Source organism: Nicotiana tabacum, chromosome 7, assembly GCF_000715075.1.
Source record: "Nicotiana tabacum cultivar K326 chromosome 7, ASM71507v2, whole genome shotgun sequence".
NCBI lineage: Eukaryota > Viridiplantae > Streptophyta > Magnoliopsida > Solanales > Solanaceae > Nicotiana > Nicotiana tabacum.
Genome location: NC_134086.1, coordinates 101,199,465 through 101,218,594, shown reverse-complemented (window position 1 = coordinate 101,218,594; position 19,130 = coordinate 101,199,465). Strand labels below are relative to the sequence as shown.

Here is a 19,130-nt window from a genome sequence, read left to right as displayed (position 1 = left end):
CTACTCGAATGTGGGACCTACGTTCTTCAAGTTTTATGTGTCGGGGGGACCCAAAAAAAAATTGTTTTAAAATGAGGGCAGAAGCGGGTATGGGGTGGGGGACCAAGAAAAGAGGGGAAGGTTAAAATAATGGAGGATGAATCGACGAAGAAGACGGGAGGGATTTAAAAAATGTATGTATAGCGCCACAATACCTGGCGCTATACATTAATGATGTATGTATAGGCTATACATTAATGATGTATGTATAGCGCCAGGTATTGTGACGCTATTGGCGCTATATATAAAAATATAACTTTTTTTTACCACCTATTTGTGTACTTTGAGTCCAAAAGAACCACATTTTGGTTCCGGACTCCATTGTAACCATAGCAGACCGTCGGCAGCAAAATAAGAGATGATGGCAAACTCTGTTCTACATTGTAACCATAGCAGACCCTCATCAAACCTCTGGATAGTTTCAATCGACGCTTCTCTTACCTTGAAAGACAAATTTCCATCTATGGCCTACGGGAGAAATTTAAAAATAATCAGATTTACAAGTGATCGTTCAAAAATAGCCACAGTTTTCAAAAGTAATTGAAATTTTAGACATTTTTCATGTAAAGATAAATCTAAACGAAAACACTGTTCAAAATCCGGAAAATACTCCGGTATAATATACTGGAGTTCTAATATAATATACTAGACTTCCAGCATATTTTCATAGACAGGTGCACCGATCTCTAGTATATTATGCTGGAACTTTCCATGTTGCAGCAAAATAGTGGCTATTTTTTAATGACTTTACAAACGCTGGCTATTTTTGAAAGACCGATCCGAAAAGGCTAGCCCGTGCTATTTTTACATGGCCTAGTTGAAACCATTTGTTAATAAAACACAAAAGCCCAATTAGTTGCGATAGTAGAAGCCAACTTTGTGTGACCTCCGGGTACTCAAAGCAAGAAATTCCAGCTACCAGAAAGCCCCATGCCCTTCACTATGATTCACCAAGTCAATAAGAAGTTTCTAAACGTAGAAGAAGAAGACCTCTTCAAGCAGGATAATTTGTTAGATGTCATCACCTGCAACCAAGAAGAAAGCAGCTTCAAAAACTCACGAAAAACACAACATATTGCTAGGAGCCATATTACGCAAAAAGGTACAATGATAAGACACTTTACAATTATTTGAGCAACATGTGTAGCACACCCTTGAACAGGTTTATTGATATTTAGAATGATATCTACAACAGAGAATTTTAATATTCTCTGTCAATACATTACAAATTGAGGTAGTCATTCTACTTGCATATAATGATTCTGCTACAAGAGGCAAATTAATAGAAGTAGCTTCTTATTATAGTGAATGATCATATACATTTACTGAAGCATCACACACACATACTCTATCACTGATGATTGACCCTCAGGGGTTTTCAGTTGGCATAACTCCTTTTAGCATATGAGCATACACTTCCATACCACCGAAATGCAGGCATGATTCTTCATGGACAAACTGAGCAAAAATTCTATAATCCTTCGCAAAGTCATCCAAATCTAGGTGAGGGGTGGGGGGGGTGGGGAATCAAATAACTGGAAACGAAAGACGGGTCATGATTTTTGGCCAGCACCGATTAAATATAGGGGTGGGAAGCATAAAATACACTGATTTTTATTCTTCTTGGAGATCCTCTTAGGTGACAATAGAAATGTATTTGCTTGATATTGGGAGAAAAAACCGAGGGAAAGAGTGGTCCTGGTAAGACTACAAAATCACCTTGTTCATTGCATCAGAAGAATCTGCATACAAAACTACCTTTAAAAATGCACGTCCAACACTTTTTTTTTTTTTTTTTTTGCAATAAGGTAGAGTAAGTAGCTCTGTAGCTGCTTCGCAATATGGAACTCTCACTGCAGTAGTATTTCTTGCAAGATTATCTTTTGTTTAATTTTCTCTTTCTGTTATCCATAGGATAATAGTGTAGGAATCATCATAGTTGGAGGGAAGGAAAAAATTAAACGGATGGCAGAAAAACAAGAAACCTGTGGCATTCGACAGAAGATCATATACTGACACAACCTTAATGTACCTGCTCAGAGCGATACCACTCATGTCCCATCTCCACGGCTTCATCACGAGGTTCAGATCACCACACACTGAGATTTGCAGAGTCAAGTACAATTCTGGCTCTCCTCCTGTGCAGCATAGTTTCAAACTTGAAATGGCCCATTTTATTAGTGTTTCATATACAAGGAAAATTTCAGAAGAAATAAGAAGCCCCTGCAAAGATCCATTTTCAAAATTTTCTCTGTAGCTCCACAAGATATTAGCAAATTACACAGGAGCGATACTTCACCTTCATCAGAATGTTGACAAATAAAAGATTCATAGTGAGATCATTCATGTCTGATGCAAAGTCTAGAAAATAAAGGTAACCTAACTGAAGGGGGGATCTGCATGTGGAGAAAATAGATCATAGTATGTACTCGATCCAGCACCTAGACAGGCAGAATTCTTTCTTCTGTCAATGAGGGGAAAAGAAAAAGTACAGCCGAAGCTCAAAGAAGTAGCAATGCCACATGAAACGTAACATTGTAAAAATGTGTTTGACTCCCTTCTTTATTCCTCGAAATTCAGTACATTTATCAGATTTAAAAATCTCATACACATATACTCCAGTTGTTCAAAAAGAACTGAATATCTAAAACACACAGCTAGAGCTAACACTGTATTTGGTACAAAAAGGCTAACCCATGTACAAAACTGAGAAAAAATTATGGTTCTAAACCTAAAGAGAATTTTGTTAATTGGCTATAAACCAGCAAATGAAAGCATCTTCAGAGTGTTGACAGAGTGCACATGCCAAAACAGTCAAAGGTTATTACTTGCAGTTTCATAGTATTTGCACGGCTAAACCTCTCAAGGTGTACAAAGGAATCCATTTCTCAGCATCAGTTTGTCCACACTTCACTTCCTCCGCAACGATCTACCACCTTTCTGCCCAATTCCAGTCCCTTCAAGACCTGATGAAAGGAAAGACCGAGAATCTGGCCTCCACTTTAGCTCTTTGAGAACAGAAAATAAACTCGCTAGTTGTGGTGTTATTTCACTATCTTTTATATTGTTACATGAGACTACCCTAAGCCTTTCAAGCACTGTCCATGACTGAACTACCGAATCTAATCCTTCAGTCGTGAGCAAGGAGCATCCTTCCAAAGAGAGAAATCTCAAGCTCCTAGAAAAGAAAAAGTTCCCATTAATCTTGGAACAGTGTCAGCTAACACTTATTACATTATCATTCTACTTATGAAGTTCATGGACAAGCTAGATGCATATTCCTGTTTAAGAAAGAAATGTGTATCAAATCAGCAGTAAAAACAGCACTTGACTGCAGTTGGTTGTTTTCTTTAAAGAAAAGCTGCCAAAATATAAATAAAGATAGTAATATTAGCTCTCAAACTGATTATAGAGCACTTTGTGCATTTAATGATGATAATTTATCTCATCTCAAGATTGATCAGTGCCCTCCTTTTAGATTAATAACACAGAATTTTAATCAACAAAGGACAAAACTAGTCTTTTCTAAAGGCTGGATAAGAATGCACGTATCTCATTTGTGTTTGCAAACAGAGAGATTCTCCCGAAAAAGTTGTTCAGTCAATTGTTAAAGATGAAATTTTCCTTATATATACAGCAATTTTTCCATTCTCTACATGCATTCATAATTTTAAAAAACATACGTCAATCTTAAATTCATCAGGTGACCATTTGTTCAAGTTAGAGAAGTAGTACTGGCATATACCATATATAAACAAAATCAAAATGTGTTCATACCGACAAACACTTGCAGTGGCAAATATAGTGTTGTCTAATCCCCAACAGTCCCTAAACACAAGCTCTCGAACAGTTTCACAGACCAGAAACAATGCTCTCACACCTTGCTTGTCCCGTAATTGACACTGGTCTAAATGTAGCTCCTCGAGAGTAGAACAGGAACCCAAGTGCTCATCAGGGCCAGGACTTGAATCCAAAACCTTACAACAATTAAGCTTCAAAGTTTTCAAGTTGCTACAATATGACAGAGCTGACAACCACCCACCATCCATCCTATGATCACAAAGTACCAATTCCTCTAGCATCTGACAGCACTGCCCAATTGCTTTGATCCCATCATAACTTCCTTCGCATCCGACCAGCTCAAGCTTAAATAAACGCCTACACCCTTGAGCCAAAATAGTCAACCCTATATCCGAAACCATTGAATTATACAACCCATCAATGCAACCAACCAATTTCAGTATCTGCAAATTCCTACAACCAAATAACCCCTTCAATGTAAAGTCATCACAGAAATGCAATTCCAACTCCTGCAAAGTTTCACACTTTTCCCCCAAATAACTCAGCCCCTCTACACTCACATTCATCAACACCATTCTCCTTAAATTAGCACAACCCTCAACTAAAACCTTAACCCCTCCATCAACCACCTCTTTCCCCAAAAACCCGTCTTTCCTAACAAACCCTCCATTGACAAAGCTCGAGTCCAAATGCAACGAAACGAGCCTATGACTCATAACAATCCCCGAATTCCTCCTTGATTTCACACAAGCTCGAACTAGGTCAACGTCAATTAAACCCGGGAACCTATAACTTAGCCTCCCAGATTCCAAAAATTCCCAATCCAACAGCTTAATAGACCTAACCAACTTCCCACTAAGATTACACCAACGCTTACAAACCAATGAATTCGAAATGTGCTGCTGTTCTTCTGGAACCTTCGAAAGCACACTCAACAGCAACTCATCAGAGAGCAAGTCAATATAATCCGGAGCAGAGAAACGGGTCGGTTCCGGGTCGTCTAGGGTTAGGGTTTGGGTATCAGAATCGGGCTCAGAAGGTGGAGTAGTTGAATTAGAAACCGATTGAGCTCGCATTTGAAGCACTAATTGCTTCAACGCCTGAGGATCCTTGTTGTACCATATATCCGATAAGCTCGACCGCCGTTTCTTCGTCGGCGCCGGTAATTTAACCTTAGGGTTAGGGTTTTCTTCAGGTGACGTGGGCATTTCGCCCAAGCTTTTAGCTCACTTTTTTTTCTCTGTCTACAACTTCACCATTTGTAGGGTTTTGAGTATAGATACAGAAAGCTGTATGTATAGTTGCAGAAAATTTTAGAAGTTGAAGAAGAAGTGCATACAGTTCCTCAGCAGATGAGATTTGTGGGGCGCACAATCTTTCTCTGTGTATAATTTTTTTGTTTTCTTGTTGGGGAGGTGGTTTAACCAATGATTTGGTGCCACGTATAGATATAACTAGAGCTTGAGAGGGCGTGGCTTTGTTTAATTCGTTGGTGGCGGGGGAGCAGGTGTTATTGTTCTTGATACACCACATGCACATTTGCTATTTTTTAGGGTTTTTTTCTTTTTTTAAATCGGAGTTGCATGGGATTTCTCCATCAATAAAGATCTCAATTCGAACCTTATGAATGACAGAAAAAACTTCATAGTTTTTTTTGTAAATAAGCTTCCGTGAATGAATTCGAATTAACCAAGATTCCAATCATTTTTTAAGAAATGTAAATAATAATAGAAAAATTATTGCTCTTTTATCATCTTTTCTTGATCCAAGAGTCCACCCAAAACAACATTTGTAGCCTCGCAAGGTAGGAATAAGTAGAGGGGGATGCGCATGATGAGTTGAGGAGTCACAAACACTAAAAACTTAAACAAAAATTTCATATATACTTGCAAATATCTTCAAAAATAGTCGGATATTAGCATAGGTCCGAGTACTGATTTTTATGAGCAGTGATAAATTCACATTAAAAGTTATGGTGTTCTCGCGACCGCCGTATCCGGGCTCACTCCTAGGAATAATGTTATACTATAGGATTATACTGGATTTGCTGTTGTTTTAAATAATAATATAAAAATTATTGGAAATTTTCTTTTGTGAAAGACTCCTTTAATTTTCCTATATATTATTAGCAAAGTAGCTCCCGCTAAACAAGATAAAAGGTAGATGAGTCCCATGAACTAAAAAGTGTAATGATCATGCGGATCATCAAGTGAATCATTTCATCATAATCATCAAATAGAACTTTTACATTTGCACGTACGAGAGTTTGCATTTATGCTGCGTAAAGCAAATTTCTTCACTTATTTAACAAGTAGTTTATGTGAAGTTTAAGCAGTGAAAGTGAACTTTAAAACAAATTTCATAACTTATTTAGCTAATAAAATTTGGATTTTTCACCTAAAAAGATTGCTTTATGCTGTGTAAAGCAAATTTTACTTTTTTTAGTTAATAACGTAAGTAGAAGTTCGTCAAAAATCTATTAAAACAATCTTCCTTTTCACACAGGATTAGTTAATCCCCCTTCAACAATTATGTTTTGCTTTTTACCATCGTACTTTTTTTTTGTATTATTTTGGGGAACCATTTTCATCCATCCCATTAATCCTTTCCTTATTGTACTTACTGTTTTTCTTTTCCCTTTTAAAAGTATCACAAACTAATCCACACATTTTCCTCCATCCTATTTAATTTTATAATGTTAACTCCTGAAATTTGTAAAAATATGTTAAATTGTTTATAAAGTATGGTGAATTTCTCTTTCCTTTTCCCTAAAATGTAAACTATATTACCCGCCCAAGCAAAAAGTTGCCTTGAAGCATATAAAATTGACCACTTGATAAAGACGTTACTACTTGTAAGCATTTTGCCCAAAATGAGAATTACTCCCAAAAAATCCAAAAATAAAATGATTTTTCTTTGGTGTGCAATTTTGTGATATTTTGAATAAGTATTTGTATTTGTCTGTGCGTGTTTATTTGCTAAATTAATAAAAAATACAAAAATATGTCGCGTTTTGCATATAGGATTTAATTCTACAATTGTTAGTAATTAAATTTGTTTTACAAAAATTAAAAAATTACAAAAATAGGCATCGTTTGCATTTTTAGCATTTAATGTCTTGAATTCATCTCCGGATTAAGCGAGGCTCATCTCCGGATTTAGCATTTAATGTCTTGAATTAAGCTGTTTATTGTATTACCGAACTGATTTATTACAGACTAACTTATGATATTATTTTCTTATTCCAGTTATTATTTAGTAATTCATGAAATAGCTTAAATACAATCAACAAAAGGAACAAAGAAATAAAAACGAAATTAAAACTTCAAATTTTCATTCTTCATATGTATTCACGCTTCATATTTCGGATTACAATAAACAGCTTTTCAGTTGTGTACCTGATATTGGAAGCAAAAGAAAATGAATATGAGAATTAGCAGCAGCAGTAAAATCAGTACAACACAGCAACAATAGCCCAGCAACAGTAACAACCCAGTAACAGACCGGTGGAGTAGTAATCAAAAAAAACAAAAGCTTCCAGCTTTTATGAAAAAACCATTAATTCTGATTTCAAACAATAAAAGAAAACAGAATATTTTTTTTAGTTTTTTTTTTATATTTGAAAGCTTAAATATTTTTCGGAATTTTCTATCTCTTAAATGTTCAGCCCTTTTCTCTCTCTTATTTTCAGATTTGTTTCTCTCTCCCGTTTTTTTCTTGTCTGTGTATTTCTTTTCTCTATCTCTCTGTATTTTTTTCTGTCTGTCTCCAAGACTTCTCTTTTATAACCCATCCCATAAACCTTTCAATTAATTAAAATCCATACTTTTTCTCTACCCAACCCATTATCTTTCCACTTATCCCCATTACATTAAATAAACATATCACACCACCCCATTTCATTTTGTCCCCCATGCTTCATTTAAAATAATGCAAGATTCCCCTTTAAATTAAATCTTGTCCCCCCTTTATATTAATTAATCATATCACAACTCACCCCATTTTATTTTGTCCCACATGCTTCAAATAAAGGGGGGACAAGATTTAATTTAAAGGGGAATCTTGCATTATTTTAAATGAATTTAATTAATCATATCACAACCCACCCCATTTCATTTTGTCCCCCATGCTTCAAATAAACAATTACAAAATGTACAATTCCTAAACTACCCCTTCCGACCTTACTGAAATTACCAAACTACCCCTGAACGTATTACAAATTTACCAAACTACCCATCAGCTATAACACATCAATTAATCAAACTTAACCAAAATATAGACAATATGATCAATTTCTAACAATGTTCAAACAACAATATGAACACGGATGAACATCATAACAACAATATCACATGAACATGATTTTAACAACATTTCAACAACAAATCACATGAACACAAATTGAACAACCAAGAACAACTAAAATTTGATTGAACAATATTTTTAGCAACAACAAACCTATTTTTCGGATTTAAACAACAACAACAATCAAACAAGTATATTTAGATTCTTAAATTCAATAATATTGAACTTAAAATCAACTCTAACAACATTACAACAAACAATTCTTATATTAAACTTTAAACAAGATTATGAGACCAATTCAAGAAATAATCACAAATGATAAACAAAAAATCAAACTATACAAAATTCGGATTCAAGATCATCCAAACAAAGTATGAACATGAATGAATCTATTTAACACAACAAACATGACGGATTAAACGATTAAATCAATATATTCCTTTAACACAACTAAATTCTTTAAACAAATAACAAGATCGACGAAGAAACAATTATGAACTTAAACTTGAACTTAACAATACTAACAATTTCTAACAATACATAAACACATGAAACAAATTGAAGAAATAGTTAATTAAATTTCAATTTGAATCTAACAAACAACAAACTAACAAATATTCACTTAAACAATAATACAAACACGAAATGAATATGAAAACAACTAATTAAACTTCTATTTTGAAATCTAAAAATTAATTTTAACAAAGCACATGAACATGAACAAACTAGAAAAAATGATTTCAACGATAAACAACGAACAAAACAAGAATCAAATATTTAACGATTTTAACTTTTAGAAATATAAAAACGAAATATGGACAAAATAAAACTCAAAAACAACTAACCGGAGATGAATCAACGAAGAACTTTGATTGTAAACAAATCTGTCCGAGCCTCGACCAAAGCTCGAACAAATGACGACGAAGACGAAGAGAAGATGAAGCAGCCCGTAGCTACTGCCACGACGAGCAGCAGCAGCAGTCCGTCCAACACCTGCTGCGACGAGCAGCAGCAGCACGACGTAAAGACAGTAGCAACAGCGGCGACAGGCAGCAGCAGTCCGGCGGCGACAGGCAGCAGCACATCACGGACAGCCATGGACGACGACATGGTCGACGTCGAAGCTCGTCCATGGCTGTGTTCGTTTGGTTGTTTGGTTGAGACAGAAGCAGGAGCAGCTGGGAAGAAGAAGAAGAAGAAGCCACGGGCAGCAGCAACAGGCAGCAGAAAACGCAGCAGCAGCTGCATGAGCAGCAGCATCAGCGGCTGGACGCGAACGATGCAGCAGTTGCGACGATGGTCGTTTGGATGCGACGACGAAGAAGAAAACAACTAACCGGAGATGAATCAACGAAGAACTTTGATTGTAAACAAATCTGTCCGAGCCTCGACCAAAGCTCGAACAAATGACGACGAAGACGAAGAGAAGATGAAGCAGCCCGTAGCTACTGCCGCGACGAGCAACAGCAGCAGTCCGTCCAACACCTGCTGCGACGAGCAGCAGCAGCACGACGTCAAGACAGCAGCAACGGCGGCGACAGGCAGCAGCAGTCCGGCGGCGACAGGCAGCAGCACATCACGGACAGCCATGGACGACGACATGGTCGACGTCGAAGCTCGTCCATGACTGTGTTCGTTTGGTTGTTTGGTTGAGACAGAAGCAGCAGCAGCTGGGAAGAAGAAGAAGAAGAAGAAGCCACGGGCAGCAGCAACAGGCAGCAGAAAACGCAGCAGCAGCTGCATGAGCAGCAGCATCAGCGGCTGGACGCGAACGACGCAGCAGTTGCGACGATGGTCGTTTGGATGCGACGACGAAGAAGAAAGGCAGCTTGCTTGGCGTTTTGTTTGGAGAAGATGTTGTTCGTTGGAGCTGCTGGTTTTGTCGACGTCGGGCAGCCATGGTTGAGTTTTGAGGGGGAAGCCATGGATGACCTTGGAGGAAAATGGAGAAGAAGAAGATAGGGAGGGGGTGGCGGATAGCTTAGTCTTTTAGGGTTTTTCTTTGGTTTAACGATGTTCACAATTTTTTTTTAAAAAAATAATAATAATAATAATAAAGTGGTAAAGAGTTAAAATTGGCACATCGGTTCATAATTGTATTAAAATCAGATAAATAAGCCAAATATGACAATTGAGCTGTTTATTTTTGTAATTAATACTAACTTGAGCTTAAACAAGATTATGAGACCAATTCAAGAAATAATCACAAATGATAAACAAGAAATCAAACTATACAAAATTCGGATTCAAGATCATCCAAACAAAGTATGAACATGAATGAATCTATTTAACACAACAAACATGACGGATTAAACGATTAAATCAATATATTCCTTTAACACAACTAAATTCTTTAAACAAATAACAAGATCGACGAAGAAACAATTATGAACTTAAACTTGAATTTAACAATACTAACAATTTCTAACAATACATAAACACATGAAACAAATTGAAGAAATAGTTAATTAAATTTCAATTTGAATCTAACAAACAACAAACTAACAAATATTCACTTAAACAATAATACAAACATGAAATGAATATGAAAACAACTAATTAAACTTCTATTTTGAAATCTGAAAATTAATTTTAACAAAGCACATGAACATGAACAAACTAGAAAAAATGATTTCAACGATAAACAACGAACAAAACAAGAATCAAATATTTAACGATTTTAACTTTTAGAAATATAAAAACGAAATATGGACAAAATAAAACTCAAAAACAACTAACCGGAGATGAATCAACGAAGAACTTTGATTGTAAACAAATCTGTCTGAGCCTCGACCAAAGCTCGAACAAATGACGACGAAGACGAAGAGAAGATGAAGCAGCCCGTAGCTACTGCCGCGACGAGCAGCAGCAGCAGTCCGTCCAACACCTGCTGCGACGAGCAGCAGCAGCACGACGTAAAGACAGCAGCAACGACGGCGACAGGCAGTAGCAGTCCGGAGGCGACAGGCAGCAGCACATCGCGGACAGCCATGGACGACGACATGGTCGACGTCGAAGCTCGTCCATGGCTGTGTTCGTTTGGTTGTTTGGTTGAGACAGAAGCAGCAGCAGCTGGGAAGAAGAAGAAGAAGAAGCCACGGGCAGCAGCAACAGGCAGCAGAAAATGCAGCAGCAGCAGCTGCATGAGCAGCAGCATCAGCGGCTGGACGCGAACGACGCAGCAGTTGCGACGATGGTCGTTTGGATGTGACGACGAAGAAGAAAGGCAGCTTGCTTGGCGTTTTGTTTGGAGAAGATGTTGTTCGTTGGAGCTGCTGGTTTTGTCGACGTCGGGCAGCCATGGTTGAGTTTTGAGGGGGAAGCCATGGATGACCTTGGAGAAAAATGGAGAAGAAGAAGATAGGGAGGGGGTGGCGGATAGCTTAGTCTTTTAGGGTTTTTCTTTGTTTTTTTTTTTGTTTTTGTTTTTTTTTGTTTTTATGAAAAATGAAAGACAAAGGGGGTTTGGGTCTTTTGAGTTATGGAAATACCTTATACGCTAGACTCTTTAGTAAACCGTTAAATGCAAGATTCGCCAAATTGGCATGAGGGTCGTGCATGAGAGTGAGTGTGTCGTCCAGCAGTGCTTTAGAAATGACAAATGAAAAAGCAAGTGTTTAACATAATTGTCAAGTCCAGCACCATCGGAAGAGACTATAAATCTATTTTCAATTGAGTTGTTTGCACTTGGCATGTTTTGAAGACTGGAATGACGAAGGCATTTTATTCTGCTACCTAAACATTTTATCCTTCGTTACCCCTAGTTCTTCGTTGATTCATCTCCGGTTAGTTGTTTTTGAGTTTTATTTTGTCCATATTTCGTTTTTATATTTCTAAAAGTTAAAATCGTTAAATATTTGATTCTTGTTTTGTTCGTTGTTTATCGTTGAAATCATTTTTTCTAGTTTGTTCATGTTCATGTGCTTTGTTAAAATTAATTTTCAGATTTCAAAATAGAAGTTTAATTAGTTGTTTTCATATTCATTTCATGTTTGTATTATTGTTTAAGTGAATATTTGTTAGTTTGTTGTTTGTTAGATTCAAATTGAAATTTAATTAACTATTTCTTCAATTTGTTTCATGTGTTTATGTATTGTTAGAAATTGTTAGTATTGTTAAGTTCAAGTTTAAGTTCATAATTGTTTCTTCGTCGATCTTGTTATTTGTTTAAAGAATTTAGTTGTGTTAAAGGAATATATTGATTTAATCGTTTAATCCGTCATGTTTGTTGTGTTAAATAGATTCATTCATGTTCATACTTTGTTTGGATGATCTTGAATCCGAATTTTGTATAGTTTGATTTCTTGTTTATCATTTGTGATTATTTCTTGAATTGGTCTCATAATCTTGTTTAAGCTCAAGTTAGTATTAATTGCAAGCACGGTCGCTCAATTGTCATATTTGGCTTATTTATCTGATTTTAATACAATTATGAACCGATGTGCCAATTTTAACTCTTTACCACTTTATTATTATTATTATTATTTTTTTAAAAAAAATTGTGAACATCGTTTAAAACATGTCTTTGGATTACGTCACATGAAATGCACCCGCAATCCGGAACACATTTTTCTCCAAGGTCATCCATGGCTTCCCCCTCAAAACTCAACCATGGCTGCCCGACGTCGACAAAACCAGCAACTCCAACGAACAACATCTTCTCCAAACAAAACGCCAAGCAAGCTGCCTTTCTTCTTCGTCGTCGCATCCAAACGACCATCGTCGCAACTGCTGCGTCGTTCGCGTCCAGCCGCTGATGCTGCTACTCATGCAGCTGCTGCTGCGTTTTCTGCTGCATGTTGCTGCTGCCCGTGGCTTCTTCTTCTTCTTCTTCCCAGCTGCTGCTGCTTCTGTCTCAACCAAACAACCAAACGAACACAGCCATGGACGAGCTTCGACGTCGACCATGTCATCGTCCATGGCTGTCCGCGATGTGCTGCTGCCTGTCGCCGCCGGACTGTTGCTGCCTGTCGCCGCCGTTGCTCCTGTCTTGACGTCGTGCTGCTGCTGCTCGTCGCAGCAGGTGTTGGACGGACTACTGTTGTTGCTCGTCGCGGCAGTAGCTACGGGCTGCTTCATCTTCTCTTCGTCTTCGTCGTCATTTGTTCGAGCTTTGGTCGAGGCTCGGACAGATTTGTTTACAATCAAAGTTCTTCGTTGATTCATCTCCGGTTAGTTGTTTTCTTCTTCGTCGTCGCATCCAAACGACCATCGTCGCAACTGCTGCGTCGTTCGCGTCCAGCCACTGATGCTGCTGCTCATGCAGCTGCTGCGTTTTCTGCTGCCTGTTGCTGGTGCCCGTGGCTTCTTCTTCTTCTTCTTCCCAGCTGCTGCTGCTTATGTCTCAACCAAACAACCAAACGAACACAACCATGGACGAGCTTCGACGTCGACCATGTCGTCGTCCATGGCTGTCCGCGATGTGCTGCTGCCTGTCGCCGCCGGACTGCTGCTGCCTGTCGCCGCCGTTGCTGCTGTCTTGACGTCGTGCTGCTGCTGCTCGTCGCAGCAGGTGTTGGACGGACTGCTGCTGCTGCTCGTCGCGGCAGTAGCTACGGGCTGCTTCATCTTCTCTTCGTCTTCGTCGTCATTTGTTCGAGCTTTGGTCGAGACTCGGACAGATTTGTTTACAATCAAAGTTCTTCGTTGATTCATCTCCGGTTAGTTGATTTTGAGTTTTATTTTGTCCTAGAGTCTTTTGAGAATGCAAGATTATTTGGGACTTAAAATCTTTTGAATCGAGGATTTGCCTCCTCCCGAATCGAGGAAAAGAATGACTCCATATTACAGTTTGCGAACTAGAAATCCGGATAAGGAATTCTGTTAACCCGAGAGAAGGTGTTAGGCATTCTCGAGTTCTGTGGTTCTAGCACGGTCGCTCAATTGTCATATTTGGCTTATTTATCTGATTTTAATACAATTATGAACCGATGTGCCAATTTTAACTCTTTACCACTTTATTATTATTATAATTTTTTTTTAAAAAAAATTGTGAACATCGTTGGTTGTGTTCGTTTGGTTGTTTGGTTGAGACAGAAGCAGCAGCAGCTGGGAAGAAGAAGAAGAAGAGGCCTAATTCCGACTTTCTTTATATTTTCGCTCTCTTTTCTTCTTTTATTTTTCTAAAACTAAATTATAAAAATACTTAAACTATTATTAAGAACTAAATTAAGTTATAAAAGCGCAAATTAACTCCCAATAACAATTAACGCACAATTAAGTATTAATTAAGCATAAAATTGTATATTTGGACATTAAATGCTAAAAATGCAAACGATGCCTATTTTTGTAATTTTTTAATTTTTGTAAAATAAATTTAATTACTAACAATTGTAGAATTAAATCCTATATGCAAAATGCGACATATTTTTGTATTTTTTATTAATTTAGCAAATAAACACGCACATACAAATACAAATACTTATTCAAAATATCACAAAATTGCACACCAAAGAAAAATCATTTTATTTTTGGATTTTTTGGGAGTAATTCTCATTTTGGGCAAAAATCACGTGCTTACAGCTCTTAAAAAGGATAGCTTAATCTTGCTTAAGTTCAAGTCATGCCTTAATGCCTAATTTACGATGTTTAATTTAAATTCGTGTCTTAGCTAAATTTAGCTACTTGTTCATGATCAACCTATAATCTTGAAGCCTTCATAACTAGTGAATTAACCTATTTTGCCGAACTGATTTATTACAGACTAACTTATGATATTATTTTCTTATTCCAGTTATTATTTAGTAATTCATGAAATAGCTTAAATACAATCAACAAAAAGAACAAAGAAATAAAAACGAAATTAAAACTTCAAATTTTCATTCTTCATATGTATTCACGCTTCATATTTCGGATTACAATAAACAGCTTTTCAGTTGTGTACCTGATATTGGAAGCAAAAGAAAATGAATATGAGAATCAGCAGCAGCAGTAAAATCAGTACAACACAGCAACAATAGCCCAGCAACAGTAACAACCCAGTAACAGACCGGTGGAGTAGTAATAAAAAAAAAAACAAAAGCTTCCAGCTTTTATGAAAAAACCATTAATTCTGATTTCAAACAATAAAAGAAAACAGAATATTTTTTTTAGTTTTTTTTATATTTGAAAGCTTAAATATTTTTCGGAATTTTCTATCTCTTAAATGTTCAGCCCTTTTCTCTCTCTTATTTTCAGATTTGTTTCTCTCTCCCGTTTTTTTCCTGTCTGTGTATTTCTTTTCTCTATCTCTCTGTATTTTTTTCTGTCTGTCTCCAAGACTATCCCGTTTCGACTGTCCTTTAATTGGAAAAAAACTTCTTGTACCCCCGCGGGGGCGGAAAAAGGAGGTGTGACACTACTAATATTCATCTCCCTTATCAAACCATAGCAAGGAATAGCCCGTGTTGTGCACGGGCCCAATAATAATATGCTCAAGGATGGAGCTAGAGTGTCGATAATGAGTTTATTTGAATCTTATAACTTTGATTTAAACATTATATTTGTCTTATAAAATTCATTCAATATATATAAATTATTAATTTAGAACACACTTGTATTTATTTATGGAAAAGCTCTTTTGCTAGAGTCCATCTCCAAAAAATCCTAGAGTTAATCTTAAATCAATTGAAACCATTTAAAAGAAAAAACTATCATAATGTTGAGTTCCAACTATTACGTGAAAATTAAATTTTAAAAGGAGTTTGCTTCGTCACCGAGTTTTACTAATTAGCATGAGTAAATTTCCTGTTTAACTTATATGTAGCTATTTAAATAAGTTGTGCATAAGTTCTCTCTTGTTAAAAAAAGTCTCATTTAAGGTTTCGAACATATAATTAAGAAAATTATTTAATAGCATTAATATAAAAATATTTAATTAAGTGATCCTATGATCTTCATTTTAAGATTTATAAATTTGACTTTTGAGAAAATCAATGGATATGTGCAATGTGTTATTGAATTTATCAATCCATCCTCAAACGATTGGAAATTTAGACGCGGAAAGAAATGAGTAACGGGACAAGTATCTTTTTAGTTTTTTCAATGTTCAAAACACACAGAAAATTCCATAATAGCTATTGTTGATTTCCTTAGTCTTTTAAACATTTTGGTAATAGAATATCTAGCGTTGAAAAACAGTAAATACTAACCAATATGTGAAGTCTTCTAAGCTAAATATAAATATGCTAGTTTGATAATGCACTCTCATTTCTGCTATAATTTGTTTTTAGAAATTAGTGAAACTGCGATAGTATCTTTTTCCCCCTTTTTTTTTGAGTATTTTTATACTTATGTTTGGTTTCAAAAGCAAAGTCAGTTACCAAAAAAGAAAAGCAAAGTGACAAATTAAAATTTGTAAAATTAATCGACTTCATTTTAAACCAAAACATGATAAGAAAACTAAATTGACCAAAACAATTTTAAAATATATTTTTAGCCTTAAGCAAATAGCAGGTTAGATTTTAGAATAAACTCAAAGACCCATCATCCACATATCAAATTGTAAAAGAGGACGACTATGCAAGAATCTTTTATAACATATTTCCTTAGAAGGTTATTACAAAGTTCTATATTTGACTCAATAAAACTTTAAATTACTAGTCTTAAAATTGTATTTAATCATTCAAGCAATATAATAGTAGGTGGTAATCACGACCAGAAAATCCTCATTTGCACGAGCAAGAAGTTGCTCTACGACTAAATATTAGTAGTCTCTCTCATTCAAGTTATATCTATAAATATGTATTCAATTTCCTATATCGTTATGCTTGTCGAATAGAAGTAGGGGTGTTCAAACCGAACCGGAAAATCGCATCAAACCCAAAAACCAAAACCAAACCGATTAAAAATCTGACTAGGTTTGATTTGATTTGATTTGGTATTGAGTAAAATAACCCGAACCAAACCAACATATAAATATATAAATTTTATTTATATTTTTAAGACTTTATAGTAAATTTTCTTTAGAAAACGTACAAATATTTGGGATCCTCTCATGTATTAACCTTGAAAGCGTAAATTAACGAAAAATTATTGTTAGACGACTAAGAAAATAACTATCATGCGTTGCTAAAAAAATTCTCCCATTAGAATATTTTAATAGATCATATGTTTGTCAATTTTTTCCATGTTTACTAAATATATATTCACTTATCAGAGCTTTATCTATAATTTTAACAAAGTAAAATTGAAATAATATTCATGTAACCAAAAAAAACCCGAAAACCCGAAAAACCCGACAAAACCGAACCAATCCAAACCGATATAGTTGGTTTGGTTTGGTTTTGATAAAAACCGAACCAACCCGATCCATGTACACCCCTAAATAGAAGTATCATCGCCACAATATTCTAAGAACCCCTTCGAGAAAATTCGGATGTTTCATAGAACATTTGTATGTCTTACTTTACAACTCATTCATATAGCAAAGTAACATGAATCTAGAATATTGTAGTCTTTTACAGTGAAAGAAGTTAGGGTGAAGTTGTCAGACTGTCAAAGTATCACCTTCTTACCACGTGCCCAACAAAAAAAAGATTAGCTTCTAAATTTTACTGAGGAAATTTTTCATTATGGGTGAGACTCAACTAACAATAGTTGTGCATAATAAGACTCCCGGCCAACTGCTCAAATGTTGTATAAAAAAATATTTGTACTTTAAGCCAATGTAGCATTTGCAGGTCTGAAGATGAGGACATGGAATCCACGCTATTTAGATGCCCTCATTCAAAATCATTACGGGATACACTGGGTGGGAACTACAACTGTTTACTATCCCATTATTCATCAAATGAACACACATGCATAACTGGATCAAGGCTCAATGTCTATCCAAAACAAAGTTCAATAACTACTTGTGTTTTTGGGAAGCAAATGGAGTTGCCAATTTAATGGCAAAAACAAAAGTTCCTAATCTGTTTTTGGGAGTCCAATGTTCTATCTTGTGTTTCTGCTTTTAAAAAGGACAAGCTAGGAAGTAGGAACTAGGTGTCCTAGAGTTGTTCCAGTTTGTAATAACTCTAGTAATGACTCTTTGTTTGTTTGAATAAATTAATAAAACTACTCAGGTATTATTGAATATAGTATTTAGAAAGGCTCCGTTATACTATTGGTATTTTTGAGTCCCTATCATTATACTATTAAATATTTGTTCGTTTATTAAGACCTGACCCACCCAATTCAATAATCAATACCCAATTACACCAGCCTCACTTAAATGAAAACCCTCGTTTGTATCAATTCGATTTCATAATCTATTTCCTCTCTAGACTGAAATTGTTTCCTCCATATTTTGGTGTTTCCTCCATATTTGAACTTGAATTCGCCCATGGCTGGTCGATTTTGTTTCTTTCCCTTATCAATTTAGGCTGTATTATACTAGTGGATAAGTGGGTGCTCAATGTCTGAATCTAGTTGTTCTTCGAAAAAGAGGTGCTTTTGTGGTAATATTTCCAACCACTTCACTTCAACCACTGTGTATAACCCTGGTAGGAGATTCTATAAGTGCGCGAAACCTGGAGTAAGTGATATATATCTACATATTTATATAATTTTGACATTTATAACAAATTTTCAATTTTGTTAGTTTTCTCATTATATGTTTTCTGGATTTTGTTTGTAAGAATGAATCATGTGGTTTTTGGGAGTGGCAAGACGAAGTCTTACCGGACAGAGTTTTGGTTGTAATTAACAATTTCAAGTCGCAAGTTTGATATTGCTCAAGTTCAACTTAATACCCTGAATATGGCATTGGATGCGTGCAAGATTGAAAGGGATAGACTGATGGAAAAAGTGGATGCATTAGAGGCAATAAATATTGTTGAAGTGAATAAAGCAAGAGAGTTGGAAGAAAAAGTGTTGAAGTTGAAGATGTTCATTATAATTTCATTTGCGCTATTTGTTGGATTTGTTGCGTCTTTCTTGATGAAGTGAAGCTCTGAATATGTAGTATTGTGTTGGTGGACACTATGTAGTATTTTGGAATGAAGTTTTTGATTTCATTACTA

General features: G+C 35.9%; 1 protein-coding gene and 1 long non-coding RNA gene across 4 annotated transcripts; one reads left to right on the top strand and one right to left on the bottom strand.

The window, feature by feature from the left end:
* Positions 1-576: 576 nt before the first annotated feature.
* Positions 577-5,226, bottom strand: LOC107804988 (F-box protein At5g51380-like). 3 transcript variants are annotated; one of them, XR_012693455.1, is made up of 4 exons: positions 3,817-5,226; positions 2,868-3,217; positions 2,072-2,197; positions 577-1,064 (listed from the first exon to the last, which is right to left on the bottom strand). XR_012693455.1 is itself a non-coding variant. In XM_016628960.2 (2 exons), exons 1-2 carry the CDS (start codon positions 5,046-5,048, stop codon positions 2,950-2,952), a joined length of 1,500 nt encoding a protein of 499 aa, XP_016484446.2. In that variant the 5' UTR covers positions 5,049-5,226; the 3' UTR covers positions 2,575-2,949. The 3 variants fall into 3 exon arrangements, 1 of the variants encoding a protein (XP_016484446.2); XR_001652340.2 differs by having other exon boundaries at positions 2,072-2,177; XM_016628960.2 differs by lacking the exons at positions 577-1,064; positions 2,072-2,197 and having other exon boundaries at positions 2,575-3,217.
* Positions 5,227-18,308: 13,082 nt separating this feature from the next.
* LOC107804986 (uncharacterized) lies at positions 18,309-19,130 on the top strand. Its single transcript, XR_001652339.2, has 2 exons — positions 18,309-18,643; positions 18,747-19,130. It is a non-coding gene; the product is annotated as an uncharacterized LOC107804986 (long non-coding RNA).